Source organism: Pygocentrus nattereri, chromosome 15, assembly GCF_015220715.1.
Source record: "Pygocentrus nattereri isolate fPygNat1 chromosome 15, fPygNat1.pri, whole genome shotgun sequence".
NCBI classification, from domain to species: domain Eukaryota; kingdom Metazoa; phylum Chordata; class Actinopteri; order Characiformes; family Serrasalmidae; genus Pygocentrus; species Pygocentrus nattereri.
Window position 1 is genome coordinate 7,455,143 of NC_051225.1, and position 19,308 is coordinate 7,474,450.

Here is a 19,308-nt window from a genome sequence, read left to right on the forward strand (position 1 = left end):
ATATTTTGGCAAAGAATGACCGGTCCTCAGGTATTCTGATAGGGTCCATTCTGACCCACTTTAAGAAAAATCTGAACACCTCTGCCTTAAACTCTAGGTGTCGGTTTCCAGGACATGGATTAATCTTAGTTCCGAACAACACAGCATTGTAAAAGGAGATTCTCCATTGATAAGAAAATGTAGTCCAAAACTGGGCTTAATTTCTGGCTGGGAAACTGACCCTAGATTATTCTTTAAAACTGGTAGATTAACTAGATTCATAGATTTTTACTATATGTTTGAAAAAGAAAACGCATAAACAGGAAAATGCTTCTCTGATTAAACAACTACTCTGATACTACTCTGATTAAACAAATTAATAATACGTCATAACTGGAAGTGAGCTTGCATGCTTGCTCAGAAAGAAAATCTGTGCAGACAACAAACTTCTATACTGATAGAAATACTGATGGCAGGACACAGAAAGCTCTAGAGGCTGATATATTTTACCATGGCCAATGTGGACAAGCATTCTGCAAGTCCTCTTACAGCAAATTTAAACAAGTTAAAAAAGACCAACACCAAAGTCACTGAATTTTTCATCAGCGTAATATTTGATTTGAGATTGTCAATGTTCTATTTCTCCACCATGTATAAAAACACATAATACCCTGGATTTTGGTAACACTGTAACTAAAATGTTCATGCCAATAAAGCTCACTTGAATAAAATTGAATAGAACCCATAAAAAGGCAAGACACTGGATATGAGCACATGCAAAACACACCAAAGAAAGAAAAAAGAGCACACGCTGAACTCTTGGCCAGTTCTATGAGTATTTGAACTTGTGTGTGTATGTGCTTTGAAGGAGGCCTGAAGTCTGCGAGTGAGTAATGAACACTTGAAGAGGTTCTGTCAGTTGGAATCAAAGCTTGGCCTCACTCAGCACTTTCTCTTCCGAGCCGTTATTACGCACCCGGCGCCGGGCCTGGCCTGTTCCTCTCCTCCTCTTCCCACTCTCCTTCTCCCTCTCTCTGTTTCTCTCCCGCTCTCCTGGCTGACAAATTGACAGTGCCTGTGCGAGTGATTGTGGATTGTGGATCGAGCGTGTCTCTCTGCCGCTGTCCAGCGGCAGTGTCCTCCTGAACATGAGCCTGTCCAGCACATCAATCAGCACCAGGCAGACTGTGGCAGCCTCCTACATGCTCCATACACTCAGCACCACACACCACACAGCACCACGGCCTATACTCACAATTACTCACTCTCAATTACTCACAATTAATTATTAAGTTAGGCCCTTAAACTGCAGGCTTATTATGCAGTTATTAATCTTGAAGAGCCCATTTTGAAGTTATTCTGTGACGTCACAACCATAATGTATTTATATATGACCACTCATTCAACCTACAGCAGTTTTGTTGGCCCATTTGTGTGAAGTGAATGAGTTTTGCTTTCTGAATGAGGCACAAGGCAGTGCAGTGCAGTGAAAGGGTCCTCCAGTCAGAGCCAAAAAGTCTACTGCAAAAATTCATAAAAAAGAAAACTGTTTAAGACAAAAAAATCAGCTGGTAACATAAATCATTTACTACTATGAAACTAATGTATAGTTTGCAGTTATGAGAGTGAAGAGATTTAGCATGGATCCTTGCAAGTTAAAGGGTTGAGTAGGTTGGGTTATGAATTTCCAATGAGGTTCGTTGCCCATCCATTATTAATTAGTTTATTCATTTTCCATTATTCTGTTTTCTTCTTGATTTTTTTGTACATGAGCCTGAAGCAGTTGAAAAGCAAATCTGGACTTCATGGTTCACAGTTAAGGGTAACAAAGTAACAGGTAGAACTGTGAGAGTCTCACATTAGTGTGAAAGAGAGAGAGGGAGCGAGAGAGAGAGCGAGAAAGGAGACAGAGAGAGGTGCAATATGTTCCATTTGCTGACTCTGAGCTATGTGAAACATGGCCATCGTCACTTTAGAGGCCAGTGGTCGGACCATCACCTGACACCAGCCACTCCAGCAATGAAAGGCATGCCTTCGCTGAGATCAGGTTTTTTTATAAGGCCAGGCTAATTTTAACACACTGCAACAGCCTCCAACAGCCACCAAATACAAGAGACCAAACACCCATCAGAAAGACAATGTCCAGACTAATAGTGTCCTAATCAGTGTTCTGACATACTGACACTGAACATCGAGGCAATCAGATGGATGAGTACCAAAAAACTACTGAATAAGTAAACAGGTGTCAGTCTCTCAGTTCTCAGTTCAGGCTCACAGCTCTCTTGCACAAAACTTTCACTCCACACCTCTATGGCTCTGATCATTCAAATCATATGACTGCTTAACACTGGATTATGCCATTACAAACAATTTTCTCCTCAGCTCTCCATTCCCTCTCCGTCCATGCATGTGTTAACCCTTTGAAGTCACAGCAATGAAAAAGGATGTCTTATTTTCCATAGTTTGATGTTTTTGTTTGATAGTATCTTTGCAGTAAGTGGAAAAAATGTGTCAAAACTGCTACTTTCAATCAATACCACTTTTGTGAATATAAGTGAAAGGAGAGAAGATATTTTATTATGATAGGAGATATTTTATGATGATGGATTGCTGTCATTTCTTGACATTGAAATAAGTGAAAAAACTCCAAGACGTACAGACCCAAATATGTCTATAAAGAATATAAATTAAAAGTAAATGTAATTAATTGCACTCACTATATAATTAACTCAATTAATGGCCAAGACACATTGGCTGGTTCAAACATTTATTACATGCTTTTACAACCAAGGAATATCTCAGCCAATTTGCACTGTAGTCTATGCAGATACTGAATTATTCATTTTAGGATGTAAGAGGTTAAGGATGCAAAACTCCTTAAAGGCTCCTCGTTATTTTAAGGAGTTAAATATGCAATTCAGTAATTACATTTGAACAGTACAGGAAAGCGCAAAAATATCCTTAGACTTCTAAGGGTTAAACAGGGTGCTGCCAAATCCCACTGGTTGGCAAACATGATCTCTTTTTTCCTTCACAACACATATAAGCACGTTGTTGAAAAACGTATAGATCCAAATGCACTAACAGGATGAAAATGGAATCATGCACAAATACAGATCTCAAGGGTTGATATCAGGCTGGAGGAATGGACTCTTTTTCCACTGTTACAGTTTTTTTTGGTGGAGGCGTGGGAGGGAGGTGTGGAAGAATCACCAAGACAATAAATAAATAAAACAGAAAACCCAAACACCAACATCAAACTGGACACCACAGCGAGGCTAGTTCCTTTGGGATGGGGGTGGGTGAGGGATGGGATTGGAGTGAAAACAGTGACGTAGTATTACCTTGTCTTGAGATGAACGAACTAGCTAGTGAGCCACGCAGTTTATATCCAGCTTTGAAAGACGAGGGAAAAAAACAAAGAGGAGAAAAAAGAACAAAACAAAGGCAGGGTGAATAAAAGAGCAGAGCGAGTGTTAGTTCAGCAAATCAGCTTTTTATGTTAGACATGTTCTCCCCCAGACTGACCACAGCCTGGACAGCCAATGCTCAGGTTACACACACACACACATACACACACACACACACACACACACACACACACACACACACACACACACACACACACACAAAAACAGAGAAAAGCACATGCGCATGTGTACACACCCACACACTTTACTTAAAAGCCCAAGTCCCAAAAAGTTGGGACAGTATGTAAAATGCAAAGCAAAACTACTTTGACCTGTGTTTAAACAAAAAACAGTCCCAAGACAGGTAACACTTTACTTGGATAGTCCACTTTAGATGCTTGTAGATACTGACTTTACTTTCAAATTACATTCAACTAAATATCTGCTAAACTGATAATATTTTTTTGTAACCCTAAATCTGGCTCTACTCCTAACCCTAACCTTGACCTCAGCCCAAAACCTAAACCCAGCCCTCACCCTGCTTCTAGCCCTAACCCTGGTCCAAATCCGATCCCTAACCCCACCACATAGGCTTTGTTAACAATTTGAACATCTGTAGATAACATGTAGGGTACTATAGTGGACTAACCAAATAAAGTGAGACCCAAAGACAACATTTGTAATGTATAACCATAATCGTTTCATTGTTTTTTTTGTAAACATATGCTCATTCGGAAAATGCTTTTTTTGGAACGAGTTGTGGGTATCAAAATTGGAATGGGCATATATTTACAAAATAACAAAAATGAAATATGAACTTATAAAAATATGTTCATAAGGTAAAACATCCAATATTCAGTTTTTGTACTGTTTCTTACTGAATCCAAGCTTACTAACAAATTTACTAAATAATTTACTAACAACTGCTTTCAGTTTTTATTAGCATCTCACACAATGTCCCACTTTTTTGGAATTGGGTTTGTACATAAAAAACAGCCACAACTTTACACATCACTGTAAAACAATTGCTCAAGTCAACTTTCTCCATAGCTTTTTTAATCTTTATCATTTTCATATTTGTAGTCTAGTCACATTTAGGTCAACAAAACAGTTTAAGTTAAGCTTTAAAAATAATTTTTAAGTAAGTTGAACTTACATTGTATTTTGTAAACCTCACTTAGATGCCGTACTAACAACGTTAGGAGAGTTGGTAGAACTTTTAAATAAACTACGCAGAAGTTTGACTTAAAATTTCAAGTTCACCTGACTTTTAACTTTTTACAGTGCACACACATAGATAACTGCACAGTGTTTAGACCCTCTACTCCCTGACACTGAAAAGCAATGCATGTGCTTGATTCAAATGCAAAACATTTTCCACATGAACAAAATATACAATATATGCCAAAAAGTAAACTGAAAAACAAAACTGTGCTGTTATAATATATTTATTTGTGTGGAAGTGAAGCATTTGCTTTAAGTACATTCATTGCTCTACTTTTTCAGTGTAGTACATCCAAAAATATGACTTTTGCTCATTTGCTCCTTTAATCTATGCATTTCTCCGTTCTTCTCTTAACTATTCCACCTTCTTTGTTTCTTTTATGTAACTGACACCAGTGTCCTCTCTTTACACATGGCAATGAATCTAATCATATAAACACACTGACAAGAAAGAAAGAAAGAATGAAAGACAGAAAGAAAGAAAAACATTTTTTGACACCAACTGAGTCAATCTGAAACAGTTTGAAAGTGGAAATACTGAGTTTCCACAAAATTGTCCAAATTATGTATGTAAGTTTGTTTATATAAGAATTGCAGCTGACAGGCCAGTCTGGGATAATATTTCACACTATTTCTACTTTCAGTTATATTTGTATTTGCTTTAAGTCGAGCACGAACAGAGAGAGCCGACACAGAATCAGGCGAGCCAGCACATTTTTTATATTCCTGCTCCCTCTCTTTCCCCAAAACGTATCACTCGTAGTGTTCTTTCTTTCTTTTGTCCCTGCTCTCTCTTTCATAGCTCAATCAAATGAGACGAAGCAAGAGAGAGAAAGAAAGAAAGAAAGAAAGAAAGAGAGAAAGAAAGACTGACAGACTGAGAGAGAAAGACTGGCAGACTGAGAAAGAAAAAATGAAAAAAGAAGGAAAAGAGGGAAAGAGAGAAAAAGCAAATAAGAGAGAAAGTGAGAGCCAGAAAGCAGGAGAGATACAACGTAAGAAAGAGAGAAAGAAAACAGAAACTAAGAGATAGAGAGAGCAGAATGAAAGAAAGAAAGAAAAACAGAAAGAAAAAACGAAAGAATGCAGGAGAAAGTAGGAGATATAAAGGAATAAAATTAAATACAGAAATTAATAGACAGACTGACTAAGACAGAAATTCAGAAAGATAGTGAGAGGAGAGAGACAGAGAGAGAGGCAGAAGAGAAAGAGAGAGAGAGAGAAAATCAGAGAGATCAGAGAGCAGTGTGGAGGTCAGCTATGCAGGTTGAGTGACTGCAGAATTTAAGGTCAGTGTCGAGGCTGAAGGCTGAGCTTTAAGCTTTATTGAGCTTGGCCTTGTCTGTTAGCAGATTCTAGGATAACTATGTTGTCCTCCGGAGCTCTGCAGAGGAAAGAGTAGAAGTGCCCTGTTTATGACAAATAATGCTGTAAATAACTTTTCTGTTGCTCGCATTCTTTTTAATATTTTTTTATTTTTGTTTTACTCTTTCTCCTATTCGTGGCTTATGTTGACAGCTTTGGCAATAATGTAACTTTTATGCCATTAAAGAGTTGCTGCACCAAACTAAATAGAGAGAAAGTGAATAAGAGAAAGAGATGGAGGTGACAGTGAAAGTAAGAAAAGGAAGAGAAGAAGTGAAAGAAAGAGACAGAAATATAGAAAAAAGGAGAAATGTAGAGAATAAGAGAAAGAGAGAAAATGGAGGGGAAAGAGAGAGGGGAGAGAGAAAAAGAGAGCAAGACACTTGAGAGGGGAGTCAAGTCAGATTTATGGTCCTTTACCTAGCAGCACTGCAGCAGGCTCAGTTCACACTCACACACACACACACACACACACACACACACACACACACACACATACACACACACAGAGAACTGATCAGGAACCACTATCAGACAAACACACACATTCACATGTTAGTACTGGTGAGAAGTGTTAGGCATCTTATGGGCATGAAATTAAATGTAAAGCACACTAAAGCTTCAGTGACTGACTTGCCCGAAGTTCCACCCACAAATGCCTTATTTCTTACTAACTGCTGCCAGAAGACAGAACATGAGCAGAACTGTCAGCTTTACTGAATGGTCACAAAATTTCATTTAAGTGAAATCTGCCATAATCTTAGTTTAGAGCCTATACAGATTTCTGGGTTAAAGTTAGACTGTGTTCTTGTAGCTAAATGAAACTAGGCTGGTTGAAATGAACAATACATTTGCTACAATGCAATCACGGTTACATGTTAAAAACAACATTTGGTCTATTATATCAGCAAGAACTTTCATATGCATACAAAATAAATATCATTTGAAATTAACCCTTCAACGTTAAACCAAAAATGTGGGTATACTAGATTTAAACTAGTTTTAGAGGCCAAATTCTCACCATGGATCACCTGTGAGACATTCATTTTGACTGGGTTAATAAAGCACAGTAAATGCAGGTACTTTTACAAGATGCACGCTACAGTTTCTCATTTGGTAGATTTTTACCAGTGCTCTGAAAAGCTTGTCCAACCTAGCAACAGTTGCTACAAATGCATTAGTGGCTGGAGCAAGGAAAGGTCAATACAGCTGGATTCCCTGGATGATATAGTGGTCAGACAAGAATCTCCACAGAGAAGAGGGAGAATAAAGACTGTCTGTATAGAAGGAGACATTTAAAAGCTTAATTCCAAACATTCCACCCATCCTCCAAAAGGAAGAATAAATAACCCCAGCACAACAGGCTGCCACCCTACAACCAACACACAGCACACCACAAATAGACAAATCACCATAAAAACATATAGCTTTTACCCATCTGCTCTCACTCCTCAGCCTCTTATTCATTGTGAGGAGGAGGAGAGTGTACCATTCGGAGTTTGACTTGTTGTGTGTAGTTGGCACAGTATTGTGCAAAAGTCAGACACCACAGGCTTTGTTTATTTCATAGATTATTTAATATATATTGAAAGAATGTGTAGCTGTCAAGAAGCCATTACTGAGAAAAGGAAACAAGAACGAGAAGAAAATTTGCAAATTGATCAAAGAAGTTGCTGGTGTTCTCAGAACAACAGACTGACCACCTCAGCATCCAGATATCAATGTCACTGAATCATGTGTCTGGGATTACTTGGATCAAGAGAAGAAAAAAACGCAATCAACGTTTAATACAGAAATTTGGAGGTATGGAAAAATATCCCTGTGCATTTCACTGAAAAACTGAAAACAAATTAAACAAATGGTGGTCTCTGACTTTTGTACAGTACTGTTTGTGAGTGTGTGCATGTGTGAGCATGCATGTGTGTAAATCTCTTTTGGTAGTGTCTGTAACTGGTGTGTATGTATGTGTGTGTGGAGGAAACAGCAGAATTATAAGCTTGGCTGGTTCTAGGTTATGTGTGGTGTGTGCTCTGTATATGCGTGTGTGTGTTTACCTGGCTCTACTTCGTGCCAGCTGCTGGCTTGGCTGCCGCTGCCTGGTGATCGTCCCTGGCTGGGATAGTAGGACTCCTCCCCTGGACTGTCCACTTCCTCCTCCATACACTTAATACGCTTTGCAGAACTGTAGAGAGAGAGAGGGATAGAAATAGAAGGATGGATGAGATTTACAGTCGTGAACGTCTAAGGACAGTGATATTTCAGACCTGTCCACATATGTGGACTCATTTGACAGAAATCACTTACAAATACACACACAGGTTTGTTTTTGTACAGTGTCAGGACTTGGCTTAATATATACATTCCATATATATTATATAGGTATATATAGCATTGTTTCTCTCTGGTTTCTGTATATTTTTGCCTGAAAATGTATGTCTGTTTAGTATGTGTATGTATGTGACTGCCTGTATAGTGTGGAGTGTGTAAGGGCCTGGCTAACATCTGTCCCCCACAGCACCCCCAGATCCAGGCTCAGTGCTAATCCTCTTTAAGTGCTCTAACCCTAAAGCTAAATCAAGACCAGGGGCCACCCCAGCATGGAGGGGTGCTGAGAAGTGTCATGAGGGATACTAGGGGGTACCTTCAGGAAACATAACAGGGGGATCTGCTGGTATTAGGAGGGACCGTTTATATTCGCATATAACATTTAGTCTAAAGCACTGTTTAATATTAGTTTTACCTGATGATATGCAATTATGTAAGTGATTACTGATGAGAGTCACAATTTTAATACACTTTATTAACTTTATTAATTTTATTTAATAATTTAATACATTCGAATATGCAGGATGTGTAGCTTTTGCAGTCTGTCAGTTATAATTGTGGAGTGATTTCATTCCAGTATGAATCTGCAGTGTGTAGTTTTTACAGTATGATTATAATAACTGAAAGGTGAATGGCCTTCTGTAACTGGCCGAACCCAGAGCACCCTCTGTAATAGTTGTCCTGTTCCAATCCACTTCACGCTAAAGGAATGACAAAATAGATATGGTTGTGCAGCATTATTATTGTTATGCAGTACGTCCTGTAGCGTAACGCTGACATTAACATTCGTACTATGACCTTTCAATATGCTATCTGTGGGAATTTGGTGAAATTATTCAGAGACGTTATCCTGTATGAATCAGAACTACATTACAAGACCTTCCCTGGTAAAACCACTCCAGCACTGAGTAGTACATAAGAAAATGCTTATCAATTTCAGTTCTGGAGATCTTGTACACTGCACAGTTTCATAGACCTGACTAAATTCAAGAAGACCTTTTTCTAAACAATGAGCTCAATCAGGTGTCTAAGAGCAGCAAAAACACAAAAAGAGCAGTGTATCCCCGCCTCTTGTATGTACATGGGAGGTGAATACTCCTTGGGGCCCAAGGTGGTGTGATGTTATATGTAATGTAAGTGCTTGTGCGAGTGACTTATCTGCTGAAGGCACGGCTCTGACATTTATTTGTTAATGTAAGGTCTACTGGTGTTTTTCACCCATAATCACTTAATTACTCTCTAGCATGCAGCCACACATAGGCTCCTTGTTCCAGATGTTTTCTTTGGCAGGCCTGGCTGAAGAGGCCACTGAAGCATGTGGGCAGAGCACACATGCACACATACATACACACACACTGCACATAAAATATACTTATCCATACAAATGTGCACAGACAAATTAAATACAGACAAGTCCCCCATACACATCATCAGAAACCATTCACATCAAGTGTAAACACTACACCTTAATTACCTAATTACTGTGCACTTCTTATACTACAAGACACTAACATCTGTATCATTATATGAGTAGCAGGCCTCTTGATTTGGCAAAATATTTTAATGAAAATCATTTGGAAGTGAAAAGCATGCTCAACTGAGTATATGTTTATACATTTATATGCGCATATGAGCATGCGCACATGTGTACACTGAAACACAGTGATGCATCGAATTTACTTGATTAAAATGTACATTTCACTCCCACAAAAATGAAATAAATTACATCAACATATTTACTGCCAAAGGAAAATAAAGTGAAAGCTGAGTGTTGACATGATATATTTTATTGATGTGTATGTATGTTGAATGATGTAAATCCAATGCATTACTTATTCAGTGCATCCATAGCACTGAAAAAGTCAGAGAAAAGCCTTCAATTATTTAATTGAAAGTTACTACATTTTATAGGACATATTGTTGAGGAGATTAGATGCAAGATAACTCACTTGCATAAAATAACAGAAAAAACAAAGTTTCCAAAACTGGATTTAAATGATGAAAATGTGACTCCTTTAGTCTGTCCAACTACTGTCCCCCTTCAGACAAACAGCACTTAAAGCTGCGAGAGAGAGACCAAAAAAAGCTCCACTCTTGCTTCATATCTGAAAAAATCCACAGGTGATTCTGTCTATCCTTCCACTGTGAGAAGACAACACTGTGGATCTGAAAGGATGTGTAGCTCTCAAGAAGCCCTTACTGAGAAAAGGAAACAGATAAAAAGAAGACAACTTGCAAGTCAAACAAAGAAGCTGCTGGTCTTCTCAGAACAATGGACTGACTACCTCAGAGTCCAAACCTCAACATCACTGAATGTGGTTGGGTTTATTTTGATCATGAGAAAAATATAATAAAACCAACTTTTAAGACTGAACTTTGGAAGTGTGGAAAAATGTTTTTGCAGATTTATCTGAAAATCTGAAAGCAAGTCACTTGAATATTAAATGAAATCTGAAATAAAAGGTGGACACGTTATCTTCTTTTTTGCCTGACACTAAAAAAACATGATTGGCTATTTTGACTAGAAATTAATAGTATGTGTAGATGTATATGCATTATTGTGCATATTGGTGTACTGTAAAGCGTTCATGCATTTGAAGTAACACAGAAGGCTGCTAAGCAGTGCACTCGGAGGGGGCCTCAATCCAGCACCTACACATACATACACACACCTGTCTGTGGGCCTGAGTCATGCCAAAGGGAAGAAGGGGGAACTCAGTAGAGCTTTTCACTGGGGAGTTTGAGTGTGTGTGTGTGTGTGTGTGTGTGTGTGTGTGTGTGTGTGTGTGCGTGTATGTGTGGCTGCCCCGTAGGCCAGTCGAGCAGTGTTAGAAGGAGGCTCCAGGTGGACACACATATGCTGTCGGCTCACAGAGCTCCAGCTCCTGCAGTCTCCCTCCAAGCCTCAGCCAACACATCAATCTTTGCCTGTACTGATTAATTAAGACCCAGAGAAAGAAAGACTGAGAGGGAAATGGAGAGAGAGAGACAGGATGGAGAGAGAGTGAGAGAGAGAGAGAGAGAGAGAGAGAGAGAGAGAGAGAGAGAAGCGGGAAAGAAAAGTGGAAGGAAAGACAGAAAAAGATACGGGAACAGAGAAGGCGAGAGAAGGAGAATGAAAGAGTAGGAAAGAAAGACAAAGAAATGGGAAACAAACACAGAGGGAGACAAAGGGACAGGGGAGAAAAAGGAAAAGGGAAGTAGATAAGGGGTGACAGAAAGTGAGAAAGAAAGAGAAAGAGAGAGAGCAAAAGATACAGAGAGAGAGAGAAAGTTACCTGCTAGAAGAGGTGCTGGGTAGGGGTCTCCTCATGGCCCCTGGGCTCATACTGTAGTAAGAGGAGCTGTCTAAGTCCGCCAATGAGAAGTTGGGCCCCGTCCCTGCTGCAATGGGGGCTGCAACACACACATATGCACACACACACACAAACACACAGAGGAAGAAAAGGACAAATGTAAGCACATGAGGGATAAAAAAAAAGCTTCCAAACCTAACCATGCATTAGATTTCCATTTAGCCCTGCTCGTCTCCATTCATTACCAGGCCAGAAGTAACCACTTTGCTTCTTGCAAGACTTCACCTTGTTTGCCCAAATTGCATCAGGTAAAAAGCCCCCCACCCCCCACCCCCAACTAGCGGCTAGCCGCAGAGCCCCCATCTCCTCTGTAGGTCACCGGCGAGCACTCTGCTCTATCGAACGCCTTTGTCATCCACTCCATAAAGCTGTGATGCCTCTTTATATTCATGGTGACTGAGACCACTATTTTTGATGAGGACAGCGCAAACGTGTAAGGGAGCGGGGCCTGGTCCTGCATACATAATACACTCCAGCCCAGGACGAGAGCAGACGACAGCATGGAAGAGCCTGATAGACACGGTAATGGGCTTGCTAATTAACATTGGAAGAGGACACGGCTACAGGGGCAACTTGGACCCTGAGAGAGAGAGCAAGAGTACGAGGGAGAGAGAGGGACAGCTTTGGCTCACTGGCCAAAATGAAGGTGTAAAAGTTGGCCACGTGGACAGGAAGGAAAAGGGGGAAGAAGAGGGGGGAGAGAGCAAAAGCTCTATAATTTCTGAGTCATCTCTTTATTTTATTTTTTCTTCCGTCAGAGCACGGCCCTCCCCTCTAATAGAAGTGGCAGGTCCAGTTATTTACGAGGCGCAGTAAAGCCAACTGCATTTGCATAGCTAATAGTGGGACGTGAAGTAATTTGTGTGAGAGCTAACCTGGGCACTGGGCTGCAGTAACTCAGCCGGCCTTCACATACACACACACACACACACACACACACGTACACTCATACGCACGCACACGGAGATCGGCTGGACCATGGTGCTGCAGTTTGGGGGGAAAAATGAACACACTGCAGTCTGTCTGACTGGAATGGAAATCAATCATAAAGGTAATCCGCAGTCTCTACCTCTTAAGGGCTTTAGCAAGTGCTTTTGCTTGGAGGATTCCAAATGAAGACTGTGGCTATCAGACCAGCATTGATCTCCCTCTCTCTCTCTCTCTCTCTCTCTCTCTCTCTCTCTCTTTCACCATCTATGATCTCCACTGCACTACCTTTAGAGTTGCCTGTGCAGAAAGTACATTAGCAGAATGTTTCAGTCTATTCTATCTACTTAGAGAGTGGGGTTAGTTCAAAGGAATGAAGACAGAGCTGTAGAGAAAGAAAAAAATGTAAAAGATTGAATGAGGCAAAAGAGGCAGAGACAGACAGAAAGATAGTGCAAACGAGAGATAAAGAGACAGAGACTGTCTACTAATACTTTAGTTCACAAAGTATTAAAAAATACTACAGTCCTTTAAAACTTTGAAAAGTGTGCTTACATGTCTGGAAAAAAAACTAGATGTCTTTAGTGACAAGGTTTTCACCACTAAACCAAATGTTGGGCCTGTATTTTTTGCATGTTTCCTTTCTGTATTTTTGGAAAGCAGAGTTTTAAAGCAGTTTTGAAGAGATCACATGAGTTCACTGGATTCATCAGTACTCACAGGAAGGTTTTGGGGAGTTTCTCCTTACAATCTAATTGAACAGCCAAATCACAGTTAATAAAGTGGTTTAACATAGGAGTCCCTCTGATGAAAAAACATATCAACCATTCCAACCTTTTTTTTGGATTATCAGCTATTTTGTTTTCTTCTTTTGTACAACCTTTAATATTAAAACGCCAAGGTATGGTTTATTTACATTAAGTAGCCCCTTTATTTTAAATATAGGGCATCAAAGAATACTGTACTATGCTTATATAACTTACAAAAAGTGTCACATATACTGATTTCATTGGAAGGACTCAGTTGACATCAGCAATAGAATGTATGTCTGAAAAAGGGTGTGTACATCTATTTGTGTGTGTATGTATAAAAGAGGTAAAAGGAACACACTAGAAATGAGACAATACCACTCAGATTGGACAATATCAATCCAAAATTTCTTCTTTAAAAAATCCTAAGCTTTAAAATGAGCTGTTTTTAATGGAAGCACTTAAGATGATCATATAAAAGTAGACTATGATGTTCAGACCACTTGAACAGTCTAATACCTCCAGTGTGGTATCCCAGCTGCCCTGAGGACTGGGTAAAAACTAGATTATAACAGATCCATTTCCAGAGTGGCAAACAATAATACCTCATAGAAAGAAACAACAGCACATCGCACAAAATTGTGCACTGTTCCACACTGTAAAGAACTGATGAACATTTCCAGTGGAGGCACTGCAGTAATCTACTGTACCCCTTGAATACAGAAGACTGCAAAAATGGTATAATCTGGGAGAAGCAGGTTAAGCTTCAACATTTTAAAAAGTTATTACAATGATGGAGAAGTGATTCTCAACATTCTGTGTGGTTTTGTCAGGTTTTGTTAATTTGTTAATTATCGATCATATTTTGTGCTTCATTTTAACTAGTTCACTAAGGTATAATTACAAGACTATAACTGTAGTAGCTGGCATCTTTGTAGTCCTAATGACTATGAAAAGTGCACGTAACTGCTGTAATGTGATGTTCAGTTTGTGGTCTGATAAATAGTAGTTTGCTTCTATGAAAACAGCATAATCCTTCTCTTAACCTAAAGGTTAAAACGTTTACTACCAGACGTTAGATGGATTTGTGTTTCTTTGCCTATAGCTTTTCAAGCTATATGACATAATGTAGCAAATCTTAAGGCCCTCACAGCTGTGACTGCATGTTACAGCAAATATGAACTGTATGTTAGAAATACAAAGGTGCAAGAAAAAAATGAATGAACAGAATGATTAACAATATCCAGGAGTACAGCTGTAATGTTATCATATCATATGACTGCTATAAATAAGCAGTACATTACTGGATGAAACTGCTGCTAGTAAATTTCTGAAATTTTACACTAAGGTGTGAAGGCTCGAGCTGGTACAGGATTGGATCAGATTCATTCTTTCTCCCCGTGTGATGTCTGATCCAACATTTTCTGCTGTTATTGCTCAATACAGATACCTATCACTACCAATATTCCATCTCTAAAACAAACTGTTACAGAAGAAAGCAGAGAGTAGGGAAAAGAGTGTCTATCGAGTGTGGTCTTCAGTTCAGTCAACTCAGCACACACACACATACACACACCACCCTGCATCCATCCAGTGTTGGCTAAAGTTTCCACAAAAGCTGAAGGGCCTTTTCATTTAAAAAAGGAGCAGGAGGAGGGAAAAGGAGGAAGAAAAAAAATTGCCTTTTGTTCAGCCGGATTTTCAGATTGAAGCATTTGACAACAGAAGCAGCAATCAACGTCAAATCCCCGGACATGCGTCCACCCCGAGCCTCTTTGCCCTCCTCCTCTTTCTCCCCGCTTTAGTGCTGGTGAACCAGCGAGTCAGGGCATGCTGGAACTCCTTCTGAGCTGGAGTGGATGCAGCCGGCTCTGACAGGGCTTTGGTGTTTTTCTGCTGGATCAGCTGGGCTGAGGAACCTCGGGCAGTACTCCGGCACTCAGGACGTCTTGCTCCAGGGTGAGAAAAGCACCGCACCGGCCCCCATCACCCCTACAGCCTCCACAACAAAGTGGGCCATCAAATTAAAGTGAGAGGCAGTGGGTCTACAGGCCGCAGGCCGACGGCAGCAGGTCAAGGTGGAGGAGTGAGGAGTCCGACATGGAGAGCCACACCACTGACCCAGCTAAACAGATCAGACAGGGGTGTAAAAATGCAGTGATGCTATTATACACTGCTGAAGTAATCACAGATCAGCACTTCTACTCTGAAATGTTAGAGAAAAAATATGACTATCACTGCGCAAACCACTTGCTTACTCAGCAAATCCACAATTCCTTGAATATCATCACTGTAATTTTTTGTTTTTTTACACCATTTAAAAACACCATTTATATTGTGCAAAGATGTTATGATGCATAGACCAATAGAAATGTTCCCAAGTGTAATAATGTTACGTTACATTACATTAAGTTCATTTTGAATGCCACTAAATTTTAAAATGATGTAAAAAATGTCCTTCAGAGTGTTCTGATTAAAATGGTGCTTTGTAGGGAAACTTCTTAGACTTAGATTTTCTTTATTGTAAAAAAAAAGTTTTCATTTGGAGTCTATTTTTGCTTGTATTTACTTCTCTGTGAGAAAAGTAATTAAAATGTAGGTTTTAGACTAAAAGTTTAGATTATTATAAAATCTCTTCTCATCCAAAGCTTTGGATCAAGAATTTCTAAACTTTTCATGAGCTACCAGTGAGAAATAATTTACACTGAATCACACCATGCTTTTGTTCTTAACAGCTAAACTTAAAACTCCAAGAGCCGTATTGGTCACCACTGCTTTAGAGGCTTGAGTGTCCATACAGATGGCTCTACCCACTGGCATCCCCACTGGCAGTACTGGGGCAGGCTGGGGTTCAGACAAGACTGAGATGGGACAGAGCAATGATGGCTGCCCCCATCTCCTCCATTATTCATCTGCTCCCCTGTTCTGTCATATGGCTGTGCAGAGCATGCCAGTGCCCAGTCAGTACCCAGGGATATCCCAGGTGTCCCTGCCCCTGGACCGGGCTGCCCCGTGCCTGCCAGCTTTTCAGTAGGGCCCTCACTGGCGGAATAATAACAATAACCTCAGTCTATTCCTAAATCCTGTCTCTTTGGCTTGCAAAGCTGTACTCTGTACAAAAAGCTGTCCTGCAGCTGAGCTACACACACACACATTCTGTTGTCTACCTGAGCTTGTCTGTGTGCCAAGTCGTGTCTCTGTTGCTTGATATAAAAGCTTCGGAGAAAGTAAATTGGCGAAACAGTGCTGTAGGAAATACACAGCGATATACAAGAGATAAAGCCGGACGAGGAAAAATGTGATTGTTCCTTGTTCTCTCTAAGTCACGTGTCAAGAAACTAAAGAACTAGCAGACGTAAGGAAAGAAAGGGATAGAGGGAGAGAAAGAGAGCAAAAGGGAGGGAAAGAGAGGGGAGGAGGTAGTGTACAGAAAGGGCAGGGGCCCAATCTCCCAAATTACCCTGGCCTGGTATTGACCGGCCAATTATGTGGAGTTCCATTTACAAAAACGTAGCTATAACCGCTAACTTTATGGAGACTTTCATTTCTCTCTCCCCCCTCTCCCCCCATCTCTTCCCACCCCTCCTCCTCTCTCTCTCTCTCTCTTTCTCTTTTTTGTGTGGCGCTTTAATAGGATATTGATCGACAGAAGCAGATTCGATTGGGCTGCCACTGAATTGTGTAATGGGTGCACAAAGCCAAGGTCATAGCATATAGACAGGGAAAAGCTAAGGCAGCCTGTCGTCCATTCAATATCACCACCCTTCATCTTCTGAACAGGAACCATCTCCGTACTCAACCTCGCACCCATTCACTTAAATAAATCTCACACAAAACACATGGGAATGCTGCAGGAGTTTTTGGTGAAAGCCTGCCCCAGCAGCACCCCAACAAACCTTGGTGTGAGGATTAAACCTTTTCTCTCGTCCATCTCCCGGCCTGGACCTATTACCCCACGCACTCAGCTCAATCATATCATCATGCTGCTACTGCCACTGCTACTGATTCCACATGCACCTTCCAAAGTCATGAGCACGCATACATACTGCACTCTAATCCCCAGCTGCTCCATAGGGACCAATCCTGTTAGAGGACTCCTCTGCTGACTCTGGAGCTTTTCAGGAGGTGTGCTAAAGGAGGGTTTGTGAAGACGCATAAGGGATCCTTGGACAGCATGAAGGTATAACTTATGTATACAAGCTTTAAGCTGACAAGAGACTACGGTTACGTTTATATTACAAACCTAACTGCTCAATTCTACATTTTTGCTCATGTCCAAACCAATGGTGAACCCTCAGGGCCTTCTAGGTGTTCAGAAGAAATCTAATGATTTCTGCCATCATAATTCTTGTTATATTTAAACCCTGCAAGTACTGTAGTTAACACTCGTACCTCGTTGTTAAGTTTTGGTCAGAAACAAAAGGTTAAAATCTTGAACTGGAAAACGGTCCAATTAGATTATTTCTACTGTGATATATAGGCAGATACAGCCAAGCTAGCTCTCCCACTGGTTATGCAAATGGAAGCTGGACTGAAGATCTTACATGTTAGATAAACTACCAACATAACATATTAAGTGACAGTGGAGCCAATGATATTTTGATTTACAATGAATGAGAAAAATTTTGGAGGAGGGGCAGGTAAACATTACTTTAGTCCCTAAGTCTAGTTCTAGATTCATCACTGACTGTGAATACGAGTCATAGTCTAAGTAGGTTTCGGTCAGTTGTTAAAAATAGACAACAGAAAAGGTAAAATGTATGTTATTGTCCATTATAGGCTTCAAATGTCAAATCTCAAAAAAATCATGTGCACTAGCAGCAACTTAGCTATAAAGCCTGGGGGGGTATGGGGGTAACAGAAATAAGTTCATAGTATCATAGATTTGAGATTTTTGCCTTTTTTTTTTTTCCATTTTATATATATCTGTCCTAAGGACCCATACATGAGCCCAGGCTCTCACTCATAACTACATTACATACTTACTAATTTAATGGTAATTACTTAATAAAGTTCTAAGATTTATTACTGAACAGTAAGCTTTCAGTTTAATGGTTCAATGTAACTTTAAAAGAGTTGCTTTTTAAAAATTCTATCGGTTCATCCATCATGAAATCCTCACACAATGTACGAGGTAGCTAGGCTTTCAAATGTTTAAATAAACCTGAACAACGATGTTACAAAATTTTGTAAACGTAAATACATCGCAAATGTAAATACATCAGTCTTAAATGTTCACTGGTAAGGACAGTGAGTAGAAATGTGTATATAGAAACAGAAATCAAGTCACGGAACCACAGAAGGAAAGGGGGGCGGGGGTTGAGGTAAAGAGAGGAAGAAAAAAATCACTTTTGATTTGAAGTGAACAGCCAGCATATGCCACCCAGCGTTGGTCTTTCTTCCCCGCGTGTCACAGATGTTAGGATAAAAGCCGATGCCTCCGTGGAGCTGGATCAATTATGCATATTCCTTAATCTCGTTACAATCATATGCCAGGACTTCTGATGCAGCGCAGTGCTGGCTGTGCTAATCGTACTAATATCTCCCTCTCTCTCTTTCTCTCTTTACCTTTCCCCACATTCAAACACACAAACACACACACACACAATATTCCAAACAGCAGACTCTCCTGAGCCATCATAAACGCATCCCCCACTCTATCTCTCTTACACACACACAGCTGAAACCCCTCCTCTATGCTGTCACCGGGCCAGGCTGTGGTGGCACCCAGACGCTCTCTCTCTCTTCAGAAGCTGTCTTTGTGCTGGCAGGGCGCACACAGGGTGAGGCTGGGAAGCCCCCCATCGGTGGGCTCTGTGCCCAGGCCCCTGGCGCCTCCTCCCCTCCCCCTTCCCCACCACAAGGCCCAGGATTAGGTCACGGAGGAGTGTGATCAATGCACCTTTGATCAGAAGGCTCCTGTGAGTGCTGACAGGCAGTTTGGATTGGCTATTGTTAGCGGCCATCGACAGG

At 40.4% G+C, this 19,308-nt stretch overlaps 1 protein-coding gene across 12 annotated transcripts in view; it reads right to left on the reverse strand.

Moving 5' to 3' along the window:
- nfia (nuclear factor I/A) overlaps positions 1–19,308 on the reverse strand; it is a 185,304-nt gene that overhangs the window by 42,957 nt on the left and 123,039 nt on the right. For 6 of the 12 annotated variants that reach the window (XM_017701309.2, XM_017701308.2, XM_017701315.2 and 3 more), the window contains exons 5-7: positions 11,582–11,699; positions 8,033–8,160; positions 3,324–3,374 (exon numbers count right to left, since the gene is read on the reverse strand). In XM_017701309.2, the coding sequence (XP_017556798.1) occupies positions 3,324–3,374; positions 8,033–8,160; positions 11,582–11,699 (297 nt within the window). The remainder of the gene's footprint in view (positions 1–3,323; positions 3,375–8,032; positions 8,161–11,581; positions 11,700–19,308) is intronic. The other 6 variants (XM_037545328.1, XM_017701310.2, XM_017701316.2 and 3 more) reach the window with 1 other exon arrangement.